Source organism: Pseudopipra pipra, chromosome Z, assembly GCF_036250125.1.
Source record: "Pseudopipra pipra isolate bDixPip1 chromosome Z, bDixPip1.hap1, whole genome shotgun sequence".
NCBI lineage: Eukaryota > Metazoa > Chordata > Aves > Passeriformes > Pipridae > Pseudopipra > Pseudopipra pipra.
In genome coordinates this window covers 14,779,767-14,806,245 of record NC_087581.1, presented here as the reverse complement: position 1 = coordinate 14,806,245, position 26,479 = coordinate 14,779,767, and the positions used below count along the sequence as shown (strand labels likewise).

Genomic DNA, 26,479 nt, shown 5'->3' with positions numbered 1-26,479 from the left:
GAACAGTGTCGGCAGCATGAATGTGGGGAACCAACCACAAAACCCCTTAGAAATCCTGTTCTGTGCTGTTGATACAAGAATACATGTCTGTACAGTGTTTTGTTTCTTTCCAGACGTGGGCACAGTATACAGATGTTATTTATTCAAGTGCTAGATTTATATACATGTTCAGACATGCAAATGAATCATCACACATGCACCTCTCTAGAAAATACTGTTTATCTGAACAGAAAGCATGCTATTTGCAGAAAGGATGTCATAATAATGATTGATCTTTGGACGTCTCGTTATTGAAAAGGTTATTTTGACATTCTACATCACAGGTAAACTTTTTTGGGTTGGGGAGGGTAAAATCTCAGCACTTGTATACTTTTGTCTCAGGTTTTGTTGCTAGTTAAAGCCACAATCTGTAGTTAAAGCTAGCATATTTTGCTGCTGAAATCAACATACTCTGTCAGTAATGTTATATTCTGAAGTAAACCATGAGTATCTGCAGACTATTAAAAAAAATGATACTACAAAAATTCTGGAAGGCCTTGAAAGATTTCTTTTTAAATTTCTTCACTGTTGAGTTTCTACTAGTTACTTGTATTCCTTACATCTCCAGCTATTTACCTGAAGATGTAACAAAACCAAACCTGAGTGAGACAGTAGAGAGGAGATTGGTGGTATAGTAAAAGCTTTTAGTAGGTTTCTTGTAAAATTATCTTTGGATCTGTTCCATTCTATGTTTTTTGTTAACAGATTAGGGCAATGAGAGTCATTTAAACATGTTATTCTAAGTTTAAATGGATCTTATATTCAATCAGTCACTTTTTATATAGATTAAGAACACATTTGGATGTGCTAAGAATACACTTACATAGCAAATTGTCTTCATATGCAATAAGTTGGCATTTTTGTGTCTCTGCAGTATGTGGAAGAAAAAAATATGTGAATATTAGATGTCCTCCAAATAGCTGTCTTTAACCAAGGCTAATTTTCAGCATTACTCTTTAGGATTTTATATTCTAACACTTTAAATATGTAACTGTCAGACAGTATCTGTGGCATCCCAAAGTACTTAATAAAACACAATGGGTAAGAAAGGAAGCAATAGGAACAGTAACTTAAAGAATATGATGTCTGATTTTCACTTCTGATTAATTCTTTGGAATAAGATAAAGAATTAGAGCTGTAGATAATAAAGAAAAATATTTTACTGTGCTTTCATTGGATGCATTTTTGTACAGTACCTACTTCTCTGTTCTCATTGTTTCACTTGTCACTCAAGAAGAGATGCTGTTTCACTCGGATAATTGTGAGCCCTTGACTTGTTTTTCCAGTGCAGTGCTGGTTGTATGAATCTTCATCTGAAAGTCTGGTTTTCTCTGTATAGATATGCTGCTGCTGTTCTCATGTTATTTCTATGTCTTCAATTGTAGGAAAAACACATGCTTATATAAACAGAATATCGTCAATGAATAAGACATGAAAGGCTGAGTATATAGGTATATGTTTTTGGCAGCTACATGAGATTTACTATTTCTTTTGAACAAATGAACAGAATGTAACCAAAAAACTAATGCACTGTAGTACCTTGTTTTGTGGTAAAGACTTGTGCAAAGAACTGATAGATTCTAGTAGCTTCTCAAAGCCCATCTTTGCTTCCATCCACATACACATCTCAGTGGCACTTCTGCAACCTCAGAAGTGCCAATCCTCACTCTCATCCATCTTATTTGTCCCAGACCCATAATAGCATGACTCTGTGTATCTGTAAAAACAAAATGCTTATCGATTTTAAAAATCTTCCCACTCTCTAGCTCACTCCCTCTTTTCTTGTCTCACATTTGTATTTGCCAGAGCTGTGTGCTCTCTGTTTGGAGTAGTGTGGCTATGCTGATTTGCCAGGCATACTATTTCTTCATTCTGAATAGTTAGTTATCTTCTTTAAAATACATTTCTTTCAGCAATCACTTGCAACGTGAAAAGTGTTGTGGCTTGTGACCTCTGATGATGGAAAAGTGCACAAAGCGCTGTGTACATTATTATAAGTGACTGTGTTCCTCTTTGTAAAGACTTAGGAGCCAAAAATATCATCCAGGCCTCTTACAAAGCTAAGTACAAAGCTCAGTTGGATGTGCTTCAGGTGGTCTTTTATAAAACTCAAAATCTAAAAAAATTTAAAAAAAAATATTGGAAAGCTGTACAAACGAGAACACTAATTTGTAAAGCATTCACCACTCCTTGTGAGGCATTGTGCTAAATGGCTTCTGATGGCTTTAAAATCTTGTCTAGAGAAATTGCTGGCATCATTCAGAAATGCTGAAGAACACAGACTTGATTTTTCTTTTGATTTTACTTCTGCAGGTCATATTTTAAAATTAAAAAAAAAAAAGCAGCTCAAATAATTCTCATTATCATAATACATACTTAATGGATCCATCCCAAATTTTTAGCATTGTAGATACAGGCTTTGGCACATGGAATTCAGTGAGCAGTGAAATATGGATCTTCAAAGAACTAGAATGTCAGGGCATTTCTATGGCTGATAGTGGTGTTTGACCTCAACTAGCACACCTGGAAATAGCTCTGTGGCTAGGTTGCTCCAGACCATGGCATATCACCATCCCATCATCTGGGCACTTTCATTCCCCTCCCTGTTGTGTAACAGATATCCTGTATGGAATCAATAACTATGAGGTACAGGTGCTTTGGGAGTGTTTATGATGCATAGGTGCATTACAAGGATCCCTCTAGATATGGATGAGATCACTGTTATGAAGCAGCATACAAGCAGACCCACGTGAAGTATCTTTTCAGGATGATGTGAAGTGTCTCTGTAGGAGGAATAAATGTTATGAGACTTCGGCTAACAATTGCACACGTTACAGCAGCTGCTCTGGTCAGACAGGAGGTCCTTTTCCATCAAGTGGGGTGTCAGATGAGGAACTTTCTAGCAGATTTTTAGGGAAAAGCATGAAAGTGTTAACTCCTGAGTGACAGTGGATTGAGCTAGTTGATTTAAGATTAAGTGGCTATCAATCCACTCCACACAATCTTATAAATCACTATACTCAGAAGAGGACCAGCAGAAAAGTACACGTAGCAGCTCAAGAGGCTGTGCAGTTTGCAGTCCAGCACACTAATATAAACTAGAGTGGATTTCAGTTTACTTTTTAGCATCAGTGGTGATTTAAGCAATGAGTTCTACTCCGTGGTTACTAGGTCAACATTTGTGGTTTCTATTTAATTTGCCAGAATTTCCTTTTTTTTTTTCTGTTTTCTTCTTTTAGACATGACTTCTTTTACCTCTAATGCCATCCTTTTCCCTACTGCAACTGTTCAAAGCTTTTCTGTTTATTTTAAAGTCTTCTGTAACAGTATAAATATACTCTGAGCCTCTAATTATGGTATTTTTTTCTATGCCACCTGCAAACATTTTACCTTTTTAGCTGCCCAGTTAATTTTCTTTAAGTTCCTCATTTTATGTAGTTTCCCTTTTTAAAACTTAATGCTATGTGACGGACTTTCAGCTTCTCTTCTCCAAAGACATTGAATTTACACATGAATTGTCTGTTGTTCATGGAGTGGCAATCAAAATTGGCTCTCTTTCCTGCATCTTCTAAACAGTTGCTCCAAAAGGCAGATTTTTATGATGTCTGAAAAGGTAATCTCAGGATCACAGCTCAATGAAACTTCCACAGTGTGGGTATAGGGAACCCTGATCTCCCATTATTACTTCATTTCTTGTCCATGCAGATTTGGGATAGATGAATGAACCATTTCTTGCAGTTAATACATGGATTCAGCAAGTTAGATTATATTAGTTGAATTCATACCCCCCACCAGTCACCCTCTTGCAGTAATACTTGGTTAGTCCTGAAAAAGTCTCAAAAATTCGGAGTAGTTGAGACACTGATGAGACCAAGCCTTTGACTGGATATGATATACATTTTGTTACACTTTTTAATCCCCACTAAATTGTTCAGTAAACAGCAATGAATGAAGAAATATTTTATCCATTAAGTTCTCCAGTTACCAGCCTGGTAATGTAAGTATCTCTCTGAATTTTGTATTTGTTTGGAACAGATTAGTACCAGTGGGCTGGAAGCTGATTTGTGTTGATGAAATTTAGTAGTAAAATTTTGAATTTGAATGAAAAATAATACTTTCAATCATCCTTTTTTTTTCATGTTGAATTGTAGAAATTACTTGGGTTTCATATAATAAAGTATCTAAGTTTTCGTATAGATCTTATGTTCATATGTGTGGTGAACTGACTAGATGATGAGTTTCAGTAATAGAACATAGAAGAGGTTTCAGCAGGGCCTGGTTACTCAGCTTACGTATATCAATTTAGTAACATCAGTTCCATGCTGCTATGATAATTTACACCAGCTGAAGTTCTGGGCACCAATCCTTTTATTGTGTCTTGACTTTTCTAGCATGGAGGTTAAGTAACATTTGATAACCATATGTTTAATGTATTATGCCAGCAGAATAGGACTTAGAAGGTGGAGTACTGGAAGACTGGGAATTTCAAACATGTATTGTTAGATTTTATTGACTTCAGAATGTGGTGTAAATACATTGTCAGCTTCTCTATAAAACAAGGGCCCCATGTGGAGTCAAGACATACAGTGAGATCCTGTAAAATTGTACTAAAGAAGTCTTAAAATTATGTAGATTTAATTGATTATGTTTTCCTCCAAGATTATATCTTAAAAATTTAGCATTCTCAAAATAAACTCTTGAAAATGTAAAGCCAGTATATAAATGCACATCTAATGTGTCAGACTTCTGAAGTACTTTGCTCCAGCATCCATGAACAGGCAGAAAGCTTTTCACTGTTCATGCAGAGGGGAAGGCAGAAGAGCTTCTCTGAGGAACTCACCCCTTTTGTAGTGGTTTGACTGAAGGGAGTTGTAAAATAGTAATTGTTGATGATGCAAGAGCTACCTACGTGAGTGAGTATTCAGAGAATTTCAGCTTCCTTTGGATACTTTGGTGATTAGTGTACATCCTCTTAGGAAATCTGCAGGCAATGAGTGTGAATGATAGTCATCAAGGCAGAAAGCAACTAGAGAAACAAACATGGATGGAAAGCTGAGAGCATTCCAGTGGAAAACTCAGCTGTATAAAAAGTGTTGGGCATCTGTGCCAGTCTGTTTTCGTGTAGTTGTTTCATCTGTTGCGTGTTAAAAAATGGTTCTTTAGTTAAGTCTAAAAAAAAGAATTGTTCTAAAAAGTGAATGACTTCTTCTGAGTTGAGAGGGGGAGAAGTTATAGTAAATTGGAAAATATTTGTTCCTGAAAACTTCTTTCTGGAAGTTTCAAAGTTCATAGAGCTCACTTGCAAAACCCTAGGGTTTAGCAAACTCCTTTGTGGTGTGAAGTTTAAATGAGGAAATATGGTAACGTACCACAAAGTGTCCCTTGGGTTGTGGAAAATCACTTCCGTGCTACTTCTGGTTTAGTTATTTATTATTTGTAAGCCAATTAATGTTATTTTTCTTGATTTGTGTTAGACGTGAGTCATCTAGCAAATCCTTTTTTTCTCTAGAAGGTATGAAGCTGTTACTTATGTGAATATAAGCAGTTGTGTTTTTATGCCAGTATCAAAACTTCCCATTTCAAAGCCACTGGTTAACAAACACTTTGATTTTGGCATTCATCTAGGACCTATTATGCAGATACTCTGAACTGTTCTTTAGATGTGGAAAATGATGACAGCACATCACTGATTTAGTTACATTTCGATTACACAGCTAGAAATAGAAAAAAATACACTTTAATCAACATTGGGCATCCAAATAAATAATTTATCTGCAAAATTTGTTTCACTAAATTGATGCTGTTGGCATCTGTAGTCATTTTTCTTGGCTAAAGGGTACCTTGGTAACCTGTATTGTGTTTGCCCACAAAGGCACAAGACTCAATGCTAGTCTGCTTATGGCCACCAATTCCATGTGCATGTGTTTCTAGTTTTAAACCCAAGTATTGTCCTTACAATGTAATGACCATCCTTCATATGGTGTAGCCTTAATTCAAGAGTCTGTGTAAAGAAGATTGCAGACAGACTTCAGTGAACTCAAGGGGCTGATGGCAATAGTCTTCCAGTAGAGGGGGTGTGGTGGACATCCTCTGGGCTGTGGGTCTGAAACATCTCAAATTACTCAGCCATATTTGTCAGTTTAAAACCAGTGGGCTTCTCTGCCCGCTAACTGCACTGACACCTTGCTTTGTTATCCTTCTGTGCAGCTTTTACTTCCTCCCCTTATGTGACAGTCAAGGAGGCTATTGCTGAAACAGGCAAGAGAGCTTTCTTACCCTGCTTCTCAAATACTGTGATCAGTGCCATTGAGTAAATTCAATTTGGTGTCACTTCAGCTGCAGGGAACATAGCAATACGTCCTTTATAGAGATTAGTATTTTGGTTCTTATCACGCATAACCATGCCAACATATCAGGTACTGATGTGGCACTGAAATAACAATGCTAAAAAGTAGGTATGATGATACTAAAATACTGTTTGTTGAAGTCCTGTTTCTTTCAACTTTTCAAATGTATGTCTTAATATTTGAGGGGAAGTGAATGTCTACTACTACACTGCATTTTCAAAGGTTATTGATATAATTCTACTTTGATGGAAAGAGATTCTAAAATTTTTCACCTGTATCCAGCTGGGTAAGCAGAAGGTCCATCTCAAACCCAATTTTTTCCTGACATTTGTTACTAAACCCTATGGTCAAAATTTCTTTCTAAAAAATAAGAAAGCCTTCCTGCCACATGGTTGTGGTTGAATTCTGAATTATGTAAGTTGATACAACTACAGTTGGTTTCGTCCATTAGAATACATTAATAAACAAAACTGTAGACACTGTAAGAGCTACATAGAGATGTTGCAGCTTGTATGGACTTTGGAAGCCTTTCTTTCTTTTCTTTTTTATATTCCTCCTGCACGTGCAGCCTTACACAGTGTGACTCCAGTTGCCTGTCTAGGGCCTCTACTGCCTACCATGTTATGAGTGACTGCTCCTGTTATTGTGCTGCATATTTTTGACACAGTCTGTGATAAAAGAAAATTAGGAGTATTTGGCAAATAATTACAATGAACAAGAATGTCCAGACTAAGTCAGAGCTAAATACTTCTGTTGATATATTGACAGTAGTAAGTTCTGATGGATATAGTTTTCCATGTAAAAACTAAATGTCTATGTGGACAAGTCAAACATGAGTAGACTTTTGGATTATTTACTTTCAAAAACTAAAATTTTGATGAAAACAGTAAACGATGGATTAGTATACTCTGCAGACTACTATCTTCTCCTAAGAAAATTAAAAAATATGTTTTGATATTTTACTTGGTATTTTGAAAAGTGATTGGAATATATTACTAAATAAAATCATTCCTTTCTCAGCCTTCCTGTGAGTCTGTGTTTCTGCCTTGACAATTGGTATAACAAGTGTTACTAGTTATTGGTCTTTCAAATAAACTGCATCATGTCTCACATATATTTATTACTATCCTACTAACAGTGTGCTAGTCTTTTATGTTTAATTTTAGAAAGACTAACCAATTTTGGAAGAATTTTTATTTTTGTAGGGTTCTCTATGTCACTAAGAGATGCTGTGCTATAGCTCACATTTGGCTGGAATGTTTAGAATTTGTACATTTTTGATGTCTGATTTGTGAAGTTAGTCTTGTGACAAATTCTGCATCTTAAGTGTTTACCAGTAAGAGTATAATGAAACATTCAGAGTTAACATTAAAATACAAACATAACCTAAAATTTCTTAGTTACTTTTGCTGGTTTGGATGTGTTTTTGAGCAAATGTTTCATGTGCTTTGCTCTTTGCCTTAAATCACTACAGTTCTTCCTCAGACCTCCCATGCTGTTAAATGCAAGGGTAGAATGGTAGCTTCCAAGCAGTTCACTCACCTCTAAAGAAAACACTTTCAGGTCATGTTACATAACCTGTATTATAAGGGCAGATGTGGGTAAGATTCTAAAAATTAATATCCTCATCTTTTTATGTTGTGTTTGTTGTTGGTTTTTTTTATGTTTCAGTTTGTTTTTTTAGGTCTGAGAGAGTTTTCATTATAATATTAATACACTGGTCTCTTTTTTTTCCTCAATAGATAAAAAAATATTTTGAACTTGAGCCGCTTGCACGTGGAAAGCGTTGGATTCTTAAACCCTGCTCCTTGGATGATATGGAGGCAGTAAAAGACAGCTTCTCCCTTCTAATAAACTTGCTAGAAGAGAGAGACTTCGAACCTTCAAGAATGTGAAATCCAAGAGAAAGGAGTGGTTCTCCAGACATCACTGTACTTGCTCGTTCTGCACACAGTTTAATTATGGTGTGGTATCAAGACTGAGCTGTGATATGTTGTTCATACAGAGTTAGTGCAGAATGTCCTTTTGTTAAAATAAATGTTCTGTGAGTCAGGTACACAACTATTTCCAGTAGAGTTGTCTATGCTACTGAAGTAGGAAGTTCCTCTTTGTTTACCACTATTTCTGCACACTGCATGTTGCTTTCTTGCTTTGCGATCATCCTTGATAGGGAATTTTGCGCGCACAAAAATAACCTAGTCTGTAAAGGAGGAATTCTATGTGTTACCTTGGATTTTAAAAAATAACTAATATCTAAATGATTTGTGGGTCTAATTTGTATTAGCTTGTTTACTGACCTCACAGTATGGAAAAGCACAGCCACTGAGAACCTAGGATACCTAAAAGGCAAGCTGTTTCATGTTAATGCAAAGGTTATTCCTGAGGTTTTAGTAAGTGAAAACACAGTTGACAAATTTGTTGAGTCCTCTTTTAAAATCACTGCATAACCTTGCCAAAGGCAGAACAGTTATTTTGCTGGAAGTTTGATGAAAAGTGAATTACCAAACAGATGTGCACAGATAACAGTATTTGGGGAAAGTAGGTGATCTCAACAGGTGATCTAAGTAAAATGATTTTCTTAGAAATATACAAAAGTTGGATAAAGGAATAAACTAATTGAAAGTAGTTTTCCATAAAAAAGCAAGGTAAATGTCTGTTAGTTCATCTGTGGAGGCTTTATTACTAGATAGAAGTATGAGTGATTTGAAATAAGGACTGCTTCCTTTATCACTCATTTGTAGACTACTACTGTTATTGTAACATTGCCAAGGCATCTATACCAGAATTAAGGGTCTTCCAGTGTTTGTACTTCTCTTTTCAAGGGGATTATGTCTTGTTCTTTCAAGCTTACTCTAGGCTAAGTGTTACTTAGAAGACAAAAAAGTATTCATTGGGAAACAACATTTGTAATACATTCAGAAAAAGCCACTTTGGTTCAAGTAACACAGTCCACATTTTCTATTTCCACGTTTTCCCCAGATTTGCAGTATTTTGGCTGCCTTTTGTTGATTTTTTTTAAACTTTATAACCCAATTTTGTTCATTAAAGAAATGTGCCAGGCCACTTGTCACTGAGTCAGTGACAACAGGGGACGTGCAGATCAGTTGCTGGACTGGTGCACACCTTGAATGCTGTGCCTTGCACATTCGGCTACCCTTGAGTGTCTGCAAATACAAACTGTAGTGATGTGTCATTAGTTTCTCATTGATTCTTCTTGTGTTCTGAAACTTCTAACGCCATTTTTCAGGGCTTTAAGCAGCATATCTTTTCACTCTGAGCATTTATATTTTGTTTAATGTTTGTTGTAGTTTCTCATTAGTTTATTTGGGGATAAGAAAATAGCAAAGATCAGCTTTTAAAGGCTGATAAAAGCCATTTCTCTATTACTTGCGATTATACTCTTTGTTAAACAAAATGGTTTTAATAGGTATTTTTGTTTACTTTTCAATTTCCTTGGATTTCCTGCATTGCTCCCACTGTTTTAACTTGGTTCCTGTTATCAGAAAGAAGCTGGGAAAACTGATAAACTCCTTGTTTCATTTTGAGATAGAATAGGCAGAAAGCCTGAAGGGCATCTCCTTGCTTTGTTTTTTTATTCTCTTTCCTACCAGGTCAATCGTCTCACTCCTAATACTCTTGGAAATAACCAAGAACTGGAATTGTTCATTTTGAAGCACAGAGTAGCCCTTCTTTGGTTCAATTCTCTCTGCACCCTTTAGTCGGGACCCATCTGCCCATCAGTTTCTCTTGTATGGGTTAAGGAGGTTCCTTTCCCAGGATTTAAGAAGGAATTGGATCTAATTTACAATTTCAAACTCTCTCTTAGTTTACGTGAGATTAGAGGCTACAGAGTCCTCAGATTTCCACAAGGCCCCCAAATTTCTGTCCTGTTTAGAGATAACGACAAATAAGTGGTAAGGAGGAGGTGGGAAAATTACTTGCCAGAAAAGGCAGGCAAAATGGGGGATTCAGAGCTTTTACTGCTTTTTCATTGGCCATTAGTTAGAAGATGTGAAATAACATTTTTTTTACTGTTTTTCCCCTTCTTTCCCTTAGTTATGGACCAAAAGTTACAGGAAATGAAAATAAGCCCAACCATATTGCATTCTTGAAACTTTACTTATTTCTGCCATCAGTAGAAAAACCATCGGTCTGGTCCAAAAACTTTTATGTTTCCAAGTTACATTTTAGTCATGATCTCCCAGATATGCACTGTTAGAACGTGCTACATGACTAACATGAAAAAGGCCCAATACATTGATGAGAATATGGTTTTGGCATATGCCGGTGGCCACTTAGACTAGGACCTTAAGGCAAATGTCAACTGCACAGAAGCAGTGATTTTGATTTACTGAATTATTTTGAGTATGCTTTTTCTTATTAATACGGCGATCATTCCTCACCACAGATTGAAACAATACCTCATAACTGCTGAAGGCTAAAACCAACACTTAACTTTACTTTGAATGTAGTACTTCTGTGGTTTTGTGTTGTAGATAGACTTAATGGATGTGTACCTTTTTAATGTCTATAAGCAACTTCACCTTTTTGTGAGGGGATAAAAACATTCAGTAGCAGCTCATGACATAATTCCTTGTCTATAGTGTTGTTGAATGCTCTGGCTTGGTAGAATATGTAAGCACTATGCAGTTTGCATTCTGCTAACCAATCTCAATTGCTTCAGTTTTTGTTGGTTTGTTTTAGTTTGGTTTTTTTTAATCTTTTCAAATGTGTTCATCATTTAGGTGGAATAAACTTGGGCACTAGGCTCTACTTTACTTGCAAGTTCATTAAGGAGTGAACATTTTCTTTTTAAAAAAGATGTGCTTTAATGTTCTTTAGCCATCTGTTAAATTACTTCGTGTGTGTATGTGTGTGTGCCCACACTGGGCTTCTCAGACCTGTGGCTGTCTGCAGTGTCTCAGCCGTCAGAGTGAAAACATTATCAATCAATATCCAACAACAGCTGGTTTTGACAACCTTCTGTCTGCTGCCTAATGCTTTACAGCTCATCAGTAAGACTTCTTTGTCTGCCCACTCTGAGCTGGTAATCTTACTGCTTCCATGTCGTGTCCTGTAGTTGTACTTCTAGCATTTGTATGGATAAAAAGTTAAATCTTAGTGGGTTTTGATATTCTTTCTTGCTGTATAATGCTCCATGTGTATCTTAGCTTGCCTATTCAAATACGCTATACAAAAATCTGTGATGTATTATTTCATTTAACTTCTTGCATTTCATTATATTTATAGAAGTTGCAGATTTTTGTACCGTATTACTTAATACAGTTGCCTTTTTGTAATGGCAATTAATTTATATTACAAAAGTTTGTATCTTTTCTGTAGTCAAAAAATATTAGTTAACTGCCATATTATCTTAACTTTATACTAAAAATACAGTGTCTATACATGAAGTTGACCCAATTAAATGGTCAACTGCTGATGTGGGGAACCTGTACTGTTTATGATTTATACATAATTTCCACTATCAAAAAAAAAAAAAAGAAAGAAAGAAAAAGAAAGAAAATAAATGCTGTGTAGAATTGAGTTGATAAGTTTTGATTTCTTGAGAAAGTAGCCAACTTGAGAGTATGGCATATTACCTTGATTTTGAATGTTCAAGATTAATTATTTACCCTGTATAAATCATTGCTACGTCATACATAGTTACACATTTACACACACATACATACAAAATAGAAACTTTCAAAAATAGACTGATTTTTTTGACAGCAAGATGTCATTACTGGAAATATATGTAAATGGTATTGCAGGTTTATTGCTGAAACAGCGATTGGAATAATCTTTATACAATTCTTCCATAATATTAAATTGAAAGACATGTTTATATGACTAGAAATTATTTTTAAATAAATGACATGGCAAAGTACATATACAAAACAAAAGCTACAGAAGTTGAGCAAAGGAATATACTCTGGGGAAAATAAAAGATTGTTGAAACAGCTCAGTGTTATCCTATCGAACACTATTTGAGTAGAAGATGCTCTTACAATGCAAGTTGCAACAGCTGATGGAAATATAGCACTGCTGAGCCAGACTGGAGTTGCTGATTCAGCTACTAAGGTATGCTTTTTCCATTTTACTATTTTTTAAATCTGCCTCTTAACCAAGACTAGGAATGAAATGAAAGATTTTTAAACTGATAATTGTTTTTTAATTCTTTTGTTTCATATAAATCAGAATTGAAAACCAGCTAATCATGCCTCATTTGAGAGCTCTTGAAAGAATTTTCATTAGCTCATTAGCCCTTTGACCTAATAGTTTAAACAAATAAAAACATCTGTTTGTGTCAGCTGTAGGGTTAGTCATCCAGAGCCCAGGTTAACACAAGGATAAGAGAGAGTCCCATATCCTACATGAAGAAAACCCAAACTGTTTTCAGTATCTGCAGTTGAAAAGGACCCCTGAAATCAAGTAGAGCTGTTACTGAATTCTGTTAGGCGAAGAAACAAAAAGATCATTACCTTTCTCAGTCCTCAGCCCTCATGAGTGAACTGACTAATTTCATTTTGTGAGTTGGACTGAAGATCAGATCTGGGATATTCATGCTTAATGCTACCTGCTTATAATGTGTTGTAGCTTTCATCACAGATACATTTGGAGAAGCCAAAGTATGCTCTGTGTGTTGCTTGTTCATTCACCAGATTTCATAGGAAAATGTAATATGTGGTATTCCGGTGGGTTTTGATAGGATATGTTCAGGGCAACCTTGTTTATAGAGGGTATGTTTGTGCATCAAGCATGTTCAGCACTTCTATTTATGTCTTAAGTATGCCTCAGTTTTTTAATCACTGAATATCTCTAGGAAAGGCAGATATTCAAATGGTTCTAACAGTAGATTATGTAGCTCCAGTTACCTGTGACAGTAAACTGGGAGAGAGCAAAAGTATTCTAATCATCTGGTTGTCAGGTTTACAGTAAATCCAGCTGAAGTATTTAGCAAAAGGTCCAGTGCTGGTTTGGGATGATTATGGGAGAAGAGGCACTCATTGCCTGAAAATAACCTGAATCACAGAATCACAGAATATCCTGAGTTGGGAGGGACTCACAAGGATAATTAAAGTCCTGACCCTGTACAGAACAGCCATGAGAGTCACACCATGTGCCTGAAAGCATTGTCCAAATGCTTCTTGAACTCTGTCAAGCTTGGTGCTGTGACCACTTCCCTGGGGAGCCTGTTCCAGTGCCCAACCACCCTCTGGGTGGAGAACGTTTTACTAGGTTCTAAACCTCCCCTGACACAGTTTCTAGCCATTTCCACAGGTCCTCTCACTGGTCACCAGACAGAAGAGATTGGTCCCTGCCCCTCCACTTCCCCTCCTGAGGAAGCTGTAGACTGTGATGAGGTCTCCCCTCAGTCTCCTCCAGCCTGGTTTTGGTAAAGACCATATTTGTAATGAAAAACTATTGTATAGTTAATTTCTAAGCACAGAAACATTTCTCACACATGAAAAAACTATACGTGTATTTTAGAACCTGCCCACATACTAAGAAGAGGCATGAATTGTACCTAAAACTGACAACAAATAAAACCAGCCATCACAGCGTCTTTTTTTTTTTTACCTGCCACCTCACAATAGTAAAATGCTGTTGTTCAGTTTTATTATGATGCCATGTAACTATAATTTATTGCATTTCAGTGTGCACTGGAAAGTATTTGCATGTAATAAGTAAAAGAAGATAAAAATCCATTTGTGGTTTGGCAACTTCCGTGTATCAAGAGCTGCCCTCTTTCTAAGGAGACATTGAGCACTGGAGTACAGGAGCCTTATACTGTAACTTTGTTATAAATCACTGCTAACTGAAATGCTAAATAATGGAAATCCCAAACAAAAAGTCTGGTACTTTTTAAATGCATAGTCCCAAAGATGGTGTGCAGGAGAGAGGAAATCAAGACTTGCATATGAATGTTGCAAAACCAAAACAAGTTTAATGGCCAACCACACAGCAAAGTATTTGGTGTTTTAACAATGTGGCAGTCTTGAATTTGGAAGGTTGATAGATTTTTCAGGATCAAAAGAACATTTTGTAAAAAGTTTAATTTTATAGTAGGTTACATTTAGGACCTGTCAACTTTGACACAGTCCCATTAAAGCAATAATTCCTGCTATGCATTAAGGTTGGCACTCCAAAAATTTCTTCTATGGAAATGAATCTGTTCTGTGTTCTGTTAGAAATGCTCAAATAGCATTGTTTGTCCTATGTCACCTTATTTATTTGAAAGGACGTATCTTAGCATTTCCTCAGAGATGCATATACACCCAAATTGCAATATTATTGTATCTTTCAAAGACCCCGTTTCTGCCAATGTCAAGATTGTCTATTTTAATGCTTATGAAAACAAATATCTATTTGCAAATCTGTCAGAATTATTTTATTATAGCATTCCCAAGTATGTAAGACCTAGAGATTCAAAATATGAATGGGATTGCACCATTTAAAATTAGCACTGATTACCTGCAGTATCTGGGAAATTGTTTTTTTTTTTTATTTAACAGTGGAATGAAAAATGCAACTCATAATTGCCCCAATATTTATCTTGCTGCAGAGAAAAAATTAGCACTCATTAGAATTCATATGGGTTATGACAGCCTTAGTCCATTTTTACTAAATTGCTTTGTTTGCCAATCCACTCTGGTTTACACATGTGTGTCAGTTAAAACTGAAAGACTTCCTTCAAGTATTTGAAACTAAGGTTGATTTAAAAAAATGCTAATTGCCTTGTCTAAAAATATTTTTTACATGATTTGCAGGAGTGTGACTGTTGCAGAAAAATTCACTTTTGCCTTTAAGATATAGAGCATGACCTTTTGGTTACAGTAAATACAGTACTGCAAGTCTGGTAAAGTCATCACATATACTAAAGGTATTAAGACAATTTACCTCACATTCCTTCCTATTAGCTTCCACAATTAACATGATCCACAGCTGAAAAAATAATTCTAGTTGTCGCTGATAAATGGGGTGAAATCGTCAATCACTGAAGTTGACAGTATTATTTTAAAAAGATATTGCAAACAAATGTTTACCCAGAGATAGTAGTATGTTGCTGAGATTTTGTTCTTTGGAGTTCTCTCATTTCATTCATGTTGCTGACTTTGGTGCTCAATCTCAGATTAAAGAAGGGGTTTTTTGCTTTGGGTTTTTTGGGAGGTTTTTTGTATTTTGTTTTGGTTTTTTTGGGGGTTTTTTGTTGGTTTGTTTTTTTTTTTTCTGTAGCACGAAGAGTACCAAACACCCATGCATCAAAGTGTTTAACAGAACCAGGAGCATTCCTGGTAACACTCAGAGATATAACTTCAGCTTTTTGTTTATTTGTTTTCTTTTCTTGATATGATGTGCAGACCTGAGATTTTGGTTCAGGCCTGTCTCCACTGAGAGGTGCCAGTAATACAGAACTCTCCTATTGTGGGCTAAATAGATATCTTGCCTATTTTTAACACTCACTTTTGATCTCTGAAGAATTTTAATATCAAGGTGAAATATTACATGTTGGTTTCATATGTAGATGCTTCAGTGACATAGACATTAATGAAAATGCATACAGTGTTCATAGAGAAGAAATATCTTGGTTTTGACATTCTCAGTGCTGAGGAGAAATCTTCCATAAAACTGCTGCAGGATGGTGAGTCTCGTTCTGTCTGCTTGTGAGAGGCAGTTTTGCTTTTAAGTTTGGTTCAAAACAAATTAAATAGAAACTTTTTCTTTCAAGTTTGATATTTTAAACTACATGGATACTGCCAATTAGCATGTTCTCAAGCACTTTGTGAGAATCATTTCACATCTAACCTGAGGAGGTGTTCACTACTAGTCAATGTTTCCAGTTAGTGATTTGATCTTTTCAATTTCTTTCTGCATATAACATTTAAAAAAACCCTTGATGTTCACACCTGTTTGCACATCTTGTGTCAGACAAATGTGCCCTAGGAGTGGTTGTTGAGGCAAGTCTGGAATTCTCCTGGCACTCAAGGATCAGTTTGTTCTCATTTGTCTCCAGATGAGACAGAATATTGTGTTCTTTCTCCATCAAGGACCATTTTCTCACCATCTTTTTTGTTTCCATATCTGCTTATTTTGGATGGGAACTCTGGTTCATGCAATAACTAATGTTGGATGATGCATTTTCTTTTAGCAAAACAGGGACTATTGCAGGAGAAATAGTTCTGAGACTCTTTTTTATTATCAAAATTACAGGTTATGTTGCAAATACTAACTAGAAAATGTAATTGTTAGTCAATGGGTTTGAGTATATCTAAAAACCGAGATTAAGTGTATCCTATTCCAGCTGACTGATGCTGAATATTGGTTCTCATTTGCTAATGTCAGAATTAAAGCAGAAAAAGTTACCAAAAATACATGGTGTCTGATTCAGCAGGAAGCTTAGCCCAGTGAGTCATGAGCCACCGTTCTGAATGGCACTGAGACCTCCATCTCTCTGATGGGAAGCAAAGGTGGCCATCTGCCTGAACCTATAACCTGTAGACCATAAGATACTTAATATGTTTGCCACAGAGCTGAGGGGAGATGCCAGTTTTAGGAGGCCTTGATAGCGGCTCTACCTGACCAAGTCATGCCACCTCACATCTTCTGCCAGAGAAGGGACTAGTAGTCACTGTTCCAGCAGAGCCCACTGCTTGCCAGTGGCCCACTTGACTTGTCAGGAATGGTGTGGAGTTTAGAGCCACAAGCCAGCCATGTCTGGCTTACTGAGACAAGCACTTTTCAAGGCGATGAAAGAAACACTGAAATGGGAAAATGAGTGCTGGTGGCAGGCCTCCACACCTGTCATGCTGTATTACAGTTTCAGTCTTTGATTGTTGGTCCCATAAAGGTGTCGTTTTCTTCATGTTATTAAAGCAATTACAGTTATTATACTAAATTTGTCCTTTCTGAAGGGAGCAAGAATAAATGAGAGAGGATTTGCATACAAATTGAGCCTGATGTGGGGGAAAATCGGAGCAGGTGGTGAAGCTGTGAGGAGACATTATGCAGGAGCATGGCCGGAGCTGCCCTCCTCTACAACCCGTTGCTGGTGACCCTTTGAGGAATGTCTCCTGACTGTCTGGTGGATTCATTTGAATGAAGGACAGTTTGGCACACTGTTATCCTGGGCAGATCAAAGGCCAGGCGTTGGCTGGCTGGCTGGACAGAGGAGGCATGTGAAAGGCCTCCCCTCCCACTGGCAAGGCCTTTTCCTTGGCACTGCTCAGCCTCCCCCACCTCTTCTCTCAGAGACATACCCCTGTGTAAGGCAGCTCTCCTGCCCCGTGCTGCCAGGTAGGATGCCTGCCTTTGCTGCAGGAGCACCTGCCTCTGAGTGTGGTGGGTTCTCCTGGCCTCAGTCAGCTGGGATAGTGAGTAGTGCTCTGGGACTGCACCTCCCATTGCATCCTAGGAAGGGCGTCAGGTCGCCCATGCAGGTGTTTGTAGTTCAGAAGAGGAAGACAAGGGGGGCAGCAGGTTTCCAAGCCCATCCAAAGTGACAGCATATTTGGCTTTTGGACATGGAAAGCCATTGCTCCAGTTTCCCACTGCGGTTGTGTTTCTTTACACAAGGTTCCCCTTGTGTGTCTTATGACAGGGGTTGGGGTTCTCACTCATGAAAGTGCTATAAAATATTAGGAAATAAAGCTATTTTTTTTCCTGAGACTGAGTTTTATACCCCAAGTCACTGCTAAACAAAGGATCAGTGGTGTGGAGGAAACACAAATGCCTGGCCCTGTCCTTGTTAGGTTTGGACTAGTTTCAGCCCAACAAGCCTGGTACTGAGTAATTGATGTGCAAATTAGTTTTATGATATTACTAGTAGATGAAAAGTGTATCTGAAATATACATTACTTGCAAATGAACCTTTGTTATAATGGGTTGTCCTCATTGAAACAGCCCTGGAACATGCTGTTTAAATAAGAAAGAATGCTGTTGTACTTTATTTTTAGTAATGTCTTTTGACACTGAATAAGATTCTTTGAATTCCTACAGATGTGAAAAAAAGCAGCCCTCTTTCTCTTTTTTAGGAAAAAAAATTGTGTTTACATTTGTTTTATAAGTGGGAGAATGATTGTAAGTTGTATCTTCATGGGTCAGCATTGTCGGCTATATTATAGGGCAATAACCAAGTTGCTTTCCTGACTTAACATGTGCATGGATATCAAGACCAATGAAGGTAAAATTAAACCAGTGAATGGCTGTCTGTGTAAAGGTTTATATTAATTTTTAAAAGTCTATAGCAGTAACAAGTGTAGCAGATATCCTAAATCAGAACATGAGGATGATGTTGAATCATCTCAACTATTTTGAAGAGTTTCTCTGTGTTTCAATGTCAGACCTGTCTCCACTGAAAAAGAATAACTGGTTAGAGCATGAGCCACCAGAATCATGGCTGTTACTGCAGATCTGCTGCTTTAATCATGACGACTGTTCTCCTTTTCAGTCATGGTTCAAGATTGATCCAGAAATATTCATTTATTTCCATAGTTAAAGTTAACTCACTGATACAGAAGTTACTATCTGGGCATTCAAGTGTGGGATTACCAGCTTTTTACTTGGATATTTTTTTTTTTTTTTGCACTGTGGTATTTAAATGTGAGAAAACAACTGAAAGGATAATAAGTCAGGAAAGCTAATTCTCCTTTTCCAGGCAATGAAGAGAAACCACATGGTAGGTGAAACATCTTGCTTTAGAAATCCTGGTGGACTCATTGATTTACAGAGATCTATCCAGTTCTCACAGTTATTAAACCAGAGGGATTAAGATTTGGAGGACATCACCAGCTGGTCTTAGTCACAGTGCAAGTAAGCAAATTTCTCTAATTTATATTTTTTGATGACTTTTAAAAAAAAAAAAATTATCAAACCTATACTTCTTACCACTCCATGGCTTTGCAATCTAATAATAACACAGCTTAGACTTCTGAAATTCAGCAAAGTTTGTGAATACATTTTCCCTTATAATAAGTGATCTTTTAAGAATGAAGAAACATTTTTCTTTTTTTTTTTTTTAATCAATATTTTAAAAAAATTACTTGCTTTGGTCATAGCTAATTTAGCCCTGATGAGGATTTTTTCATAGACAGAATAGAATATTATAGTTCAATTATGAAGGCCTGCAACAATTATCTAGTCCGTCTGCCTCATTATTTGAGGATTTGGACCATTGTCCAAACCTGTCCACTGACCCGCTAGGGTCCCTGACCATCTCTCTAAGAAGCCTGTTGCAGAGTTTGACCACCCTCTCATTAAAGAAATACTTCCTAATGTCCAGTCCAAATCTCCCCTTGTATTGCTTTGAACCATTTCCATGCATCCCATGACAGGATACCCTGGATCACTACCATAAATAGCAAAAATTTTTGGACTGCAACGGTATGAACTTTTACAGAAAGCATTTTCTGCCGTAATCCGTCCCATCAGAACCCTGTTTCTTCTCTTTATCTGCATCTGTTACTCAGTACTAATTCTCATTTTACGCCCTCTCAAGCATTCCCCTTACACAGAAGATTCTCAAATGCAAACACTTTCAAATACATTTCTGCATTCTTAGTGAAAAAACCCCAAACCAAAAAAACCTCCAAACCCTAGGTGTCAGTATGTTCAAAACATACAATATGTGTTTTATTTAATGCAAAGAGACACAAGAAAAAAAGACATGTTGACCTCACTCAGTAAGTTTTTCTGAAGAACATTGCAAAATATATGTAAACTCCCTTGGCCTATTCAATCTTTCCAGATGCATCGCTCTCCTGGGTACCTAGACAGATGTAGAGTCAAGTGGAAGTGCAGATAAGCATGTTCAATACCACCACTGTGCTGAGATATGCAGACCTCCGTATGGAAGGCAAATGTCATCAATTTTTTCCCCATTTTAAAGTTTCTTATGAGGAAAGTTTAGCCCTACCTGTGGTTACAGAACAAAGGAAAAATCTTTTCTATGTGCATTTTATAATATATCTCTTATGTAATCATTTATGAGACATTATAGCTGGAATACATAAAATATTTCAGTATTTATTTCTCCATCAGAATTGCTCAGGTTTTTCTTCACCTGTCAAAATGAATTGCCTCTACTGAGCAGTGTCTCAGTGTTCTGCATGTCTCTGTTCTGTGATTGCTTTAAGGCCACAGTATATCAGATTCAGCTTCTTAAACTAAAAGGTGTAGGAAATTCAGAGAGAAAAATATTACCAAAGTAACTTCATTAAAGAGCCCTGTATGGAAGATCAATGTCTTTTCTCAAAATGCACTCAGAGAAAATGTTGTGTTGAAAAACAATAAAAAATATTACACTGATGTTTCAGAGGTTGTAAATGTGATATTCTGTTACCAGAATTACTTTAGTGTCATATATACTTGCCTATAATTGACTTTATTTTGAAATTTTGTCATCTATCTTCATTTCTCTATTTGTCTTTGTAACACATCTTTTCAAACAGCACATGGTCTGGTTTTCATTCTCAGTAAAATTCCCTGTCCTCCTGCAGTTATCCTGAATGTCAAAATCAGGGCATAACTTGCCCACCTTCATGCTAAAGCATGACTCCTCTTATGGGGAGTTACAGCTCTTGTTTTTCAGACCTATGGTTCTGAAGGTCTCACAAAATCTTGGGATTATACATTTTTCCCTCAACTGTGAAATCTCTTCATACCTGCAGCATTTACACAGCATGGAATGAGTGTCCAGTAATGAATGACAATGAATGAAAAGACAGAACAAATATATTTGGAGCAAGAGAGCCTTTCCACAATGTGGGCAGGGTGAATTTGGCAAATCCATATAAACTGACTAGAGAGGATGATAGGTATCACCCTCCATCGCTTAGGGCAAATGTATTTCACAAACATAGGCTTGGTGTCTTCATCCATCACCTTCAAAACAACACCCTAATCCATGGTCATGGTATCCTGGATGTGGGTCGTGAGGTCAGGTAGAAGAAGTGAACTTCTCTGACTGGCCAGGTCATTCTGCTCTCCTTTTCCCAGGGCAGGCAGGTTGACTTTTTTTTTTTCCATCTGAAGGCCATCATGCAGTTCTCTGAATAGGTAAGTCTGCTGCCTATCCAGAAACTGACTAGTTCAGAACACTGATTCTCATCTTACCTATTCAGCTAGAAGGATAGAAACCCACTAAACTTTCACTCATTTTCTGCTTCATTTCTTGATCTTCAGGATCCTAGAAATGGCTCCAGCATCCAAAGGGCTGGGGCTCCTTCTCATACAGCTGTAGTAACCATGAGCCCTGGGAATGCCTTGAGAAGTGACTTGGCTGCAGACATCTTCTTCATGGAAGGTGGTGTCTGTGGCACAGCTCAGCACAAAGGCTGCCTAATGTCACAACTTAGCTCCCTCAAAAACATGGCACAATGCTAGTAGCTCTGCTCAGACAATAGCCAGATAACATCTCAAAAGCATTCTGGGAAATGTTTTCCTAATTGACTATCTCAGAGTCCCTTTCCTCTCAAGCAATTGAAATCTTGCTTAGAAAAAGGGCACATTTTAGAATCTGACATACACCTTAGTGTTGAGAGTATTAAGGATGTAGTGTTGTCTTTCAAGGACGCCAGTTATGTCTGCAGCCTTCTACAGAGTCTTCATTGTCTGTTGGATAAAAGCTGAGACCCACACTGCTGCTGACATTCAGACCATCCTCACATGAACAGTTGTTTACAGGTGTATGTAACAGTTTGAAGCATGCATATTTTCAGACAGTGACTGCTGCATGGTCTGTAGCTAAGCTATTTTGCAATCCAGACAGAACAACAGTTAAAATAGATGAACTTGTGTCAATATTTCCCCATTTTTATCCAGGTTTCATGGAGTGCCTTTGAAAGTCTGTCTGGGCAGTACTAGCTGTTAGCTCTCTAGGGAATATATTTTGTTTGGTTTAATTATAATAATGCCTGATATAACAATCTATTTCTACCAGTTCTTCTCACATCAATATTTATTCAGTGCCATAGTTTTGTGCTGTTGGCACATCCTGATTTAGCATTATTATTCTCCTATGGCTCTGTCTCTGTTATTCAAACAACTTTACAAGCCTCCAGCATTAAGCCTCACTCCATTCTTTACAAAAGCGAGGACTTTTTTTCTTCCATTTTGCAACAAGGGAGATCAAATGCAAAATGATTTTGACCTGAAGATCATCTGGACTCTGAAGCAATGCTGGTGCTTGAACACGGGATCTCACTGCAGTGCTTTCCCTATGCAATTAAGGCCTCCCACAGATTAGACTAGCAAAGCAAGTTTGCAGTCCTTTCATGTTAAGCTACCCAAGGCACTTTCACTTTGGTAACCCAATGAAATTTGTCTGGGGCTTGATTTCATTAAACACAACCAGCACGCAGTCCTGTTGTACCTTGCAAACAGTTGTGACTCTCTTCTGCAGCTGTTTCAGGGGAGACAAGGTTGTGTACCAGCATGACTTGGGTTTTAGTTTCGTCAGAGTCCTTTGGGGTACAAGCTATGTTTTGCATCACAGTACTAGTTTTATGTAGGCAATGTGTACAACAGTGTAATTTTACCTGGTACAGGAATTGTGTACTTACATCTTGGGTCATATTATGAAGAGGATTTAATGCTCATTTTCATGAAAGACTAATTTTAAGGAGGCTTTTGTCTAAACAGTTAATAGATTTTGACTTTATCTTTTTGATGTGTTCTGTACAAGAAAGGATCTGTTGAATGCAGTTCATTTCTTTCAGCTGTAGCTAGACATTCACATATATCTTCTAAACAATATGAAGTAAAACCCAGTCAGCCATGAAGAAAGGATATCTGTTTACAGTTTAGAATCTGTGCTAATACATATTTCAAACCCTCACTATTGGATTTATGGATAGTTCATGTTTTTATTTAAATGTTTTATTTGTTTCTTTACTATAATTCAAACCAGTTAGTTTCTAATTTTCAGGCAAAGTTGAAACTGATTCCGTTTAAACTGAATGGGTTCATGTGGCTATTTCAGCCTCAAAGATTTTGAACTATGTTAAATCCATTTACAGTTTTAGTGAAAAAATAGGGAAATAAATTAAATTTTTCTTTAAAGTAAGTTGTTTAAGATTAAGTAACTTATTTTCAAATGAAAATGTACTTGTAAATTAGATGTGCCATAATATTACATCTCTTCTGAACATGATATATCCATCTGTACAGTTATCCCTGACTCACCAGAGCCAAATAATAATTGAACACTCTTAATACCACACAGTGGTACTAGTGCCACTTCTTGCAACCCATACTTATTTTTTGAATAGGTCTGTATCTACCTTCATGATCTGAAAGGACTGCATACAGATGTGTTGCAGCAGATGCTTGTTTTATGTAGATGTGGTGAGAGTATATGCCTCCTTTCTTTCTGTTTCCATCTGGAGTTGTTTTCTCAATACTACTTTATACAAGATTAATTCCCATCCATCTTATTTTTGCTGTCCTAATGCTTTCCAGTAAAATGCTTTGGGATGACTAATACCCAGGTGAACCTGCAGACTCCATCTAGTTTCTTTGGTAGTGAGTTTATGAGGAAAAGTTTATTTCTGCCCTACCCTCCTCCCTTGCTCTTCATCTTCAGACCCTGGTGTCAGCACCAGTGCTGCAGCCTCAGTTTCCACTACGACAACGTAGAGCAGCAGAAGTGGGAACCACAGTCTGCATAGAGCAGTGCATCCCTTTCTCAGAGAAACCCAATCTGCATAAACTGCCGCACTCTGAAGTTTTTAAACTTTCACCTTACTTCACAGTTTTCAAGTTAAAATAAACTGCTTGACTGCTTAATTGCAGTTGGATTGTAAATCTTCTAACAGTCATCTGTCTTCTACAGCTTGCACACACCAGGGCGCTAAGCACAATCACAGAGCCTCACCAAAATGAGGTATGTTTGCTGCAAATTCTAAATATGGTACGATTTTTGTGCTGTATCATTTTGATTTTGTGCTATTATCTTTTCAATTAAGATATTGCTGTTTCTTTTGTTCGTGGAGACAAAAGGAAAGACAGCAAACGCATAATAGGCAGTCCCTGGTTTGCAGTATTGGAATAGATTTCACATTTCACATTTCACTATCTTGACTGTATCAGTGCACTCAAGCTGGATAAATGAACTGAAGAGGCCTCTGACCCAAAATAATGGTATATAAAATGCCTCCTTCAATTATATTGAATATGAACCGACTATATTTTTAAGAGGTTGTATCTCGTATGTCTGTATTCAGTCCTGTTTCTTCCCCCACCTCTCTGTGCTGCCTTTCCTTGTTAATTCATTTAAACAGGGTTTCTTTCTGCTCAATTTGCATTCAAATGGCTGTCAGGGGAATTTATGGAAATAATATAAGTGCTTTTATCACTGTGTATTTAGTCACATGTGCTAAATTTCAAAAGATGAACTTGTCTAGCATCTTAGCAAAAGAAAGAGTCAAGCACCAGTTTTATGGCTATAAAGCCAAGACCAGCATCCCAATTAATGATTTTTTTGGCTCAATTGATATATCTTTGTCTATTGTGGCCCATCTTATCCATTGTCTGGCAGATATTTTCTGCTTCTTCCTCCCCCCTTGCAAAGGAAGTAGCAAAAAGCCCTTCTCTAGATCCAGCACACAGTGGAATCTGTTTCTCTTTTTTCTTTAGCAGTGAAACACAGATTTATTGAGTTTTGGAAATTTCACTTTCTGTGCTGTTTCTTTTCCTTAATTGGTGTTAGAGCAATAGGGGCACACCTCTTTCTCACAGTTAGCAGGAACTCCATGGAGGCCACCATGGAACACCTGTGTGTATTGATTCTCTGAAAGATGAATCTGCCCCCTCTTCTTCTCAAAGTTGCAATTAGCAGATTCCCCAACTCCCAGTGTATTTGGTAACATCTTCAGCAAATTCACAGCCAAGACAAACTTAATTTTGACCAAATCTGACACCAATGGCTTATTAAATTGAGCGTGTATTTATAGCTTAGGTAATATGAGATACTTTTTGGTCTGACTCCTTTGAAAGCCAAGTAACTTTATTTTTCTTTTTGGCATTTGATGACAAATACTTCCTCCTCTGTTTTCCTGAAAATTGAAGTAATTAGTGCAGAAAGAGACTTCTATAAAGCATGTAAGTAGTTCAGGGAAAGAGTTGGAGGCAGGAATGCGGTGGTTTTTCAGACAAAATCAAGAAATTTATTTTTTAAGACTTTTTTTTTTTTTTAGATCTACTGTTAAGCTGTCTGAGTGGCAAATTATCCATTATATTTTCACATATTTTCTAAAAGAAAGGGAGAAATTATGCTGAAATTATTTTGTGTAAATGTGAATATGTTACATTTCAAGGCTTTAAATCTAGTGAGTTTTAGATGATTTGTGTTACTCTGCCCTTCTTATTTAGAAAGTATATAGCTATTACATAACACCAAAAAAAAGGCCCAATTCATTATGTAAGTGCAAGTTACTGATTTAATTATGAAATTCCTGAAATGGAGGAGGGTCAAAGGAGGAATCACAGAAGTTTTCAAATCTTCAGCTCAAGAAAAGTAATGTCATGTCCAAGTATATTTAGTGAATGGTAATGTAAACCACAGACAAATAAAGAGAAGAGGAGAAACTAAATTCTCTGGCTCAAGATGGGAATGTATTGAATTCTTAGAGCCAGAGAAAGAATAATTTAGATGGGAGTATTTCCCTGGATTCTGCACTACTAATAAATCATTGCTGGTCATGCAATTTTTAGTGGTCTCAATAATGATTACATTTTCCGTATGCTGGTCACACTTAGAACTTACGTGTTGTCCTTTGTTCTGCTATCTGTATTACTAATGCCCTGGATGCTCTCAGGTGCTGAGGAATTACATTTTTTGTACACAACGAAAGAGGCGTGAGTGTCTTTATGTACACACACCAATATATATGCATATGCCACACCTCCAGTCCAAGGAAAATATTATTTATCATACAAGTTTTTTTCAGAATTTTCATCCAGAAATATAGATTTTGTAAAATAGGTAGAAAACTTAAAATTTAAATTAAATTCTATTTCTGAGCTTATTTTTCTTGTAGAGAGGACAAGAAACAAAAAATCACGCCAGTCTATCTCAGACAGTGTGAAATTATGTT

The 26,479-nt window shown here is 36.9% G+C and overlaps 1 protein-coding gene and 2 long non-coding RNA genes across 12 annotated transcripts in view; 2 read left to right on the top strand and 1 right to left on the bottom strand.

The window, feature by feature from the left end:
- Positions 1-11,930, top strand: part of ARL15 (ADP ribosylation factor like GTPase 15) — a 260,768-nt gene extending 248,838 nt beyond the window's left edge. For all 10 annotated transcript variants that reach the window (XM_064642700.1, XM_064642702.1, XM_064642705.1 and 7 more), the window contains one exon: positions 8,129-11,930. In XM_064642700.1, the coding sequence (XP_064498770.1) occupies positions 8,129-8,281 (153 nt within the window). In that variant the 3' untranslated portion in view covers positions 8,282-11,930. The remainder of the gene's footprint in view (positions 1-8,128) is intronic.
- Positions 1,182-3,303, bottom strand: LOC135407566 (uncharacterized). The gene is made up of 2 exons (XR_010426927.1): positions 2,563-3,303; positions 1,182-1,436 (listed from the first exon to the last, which is right to left on the bottom strand). It is a non-coding gene; the product is annotated as an uncharacterized LOC135407566 (long non-coding RNA).
- A 7,026-nt stretch (positions 11,931-18,956) lies between the features above and the next one.
- LOC135407569 (uncharacterized) lies at positions 18,957-26,235 on the top strand. Its single transcript, XR_010426930.1, has 2 exons — positions 18,957-19,196; positions 20,131-26,235. It is a non-coding gene; the product is annotated as an uncharacterized LOC135407569 (long non-coding RNA).
- Positions 26,236-26,479: the final 244 nt, after the last annotated feature.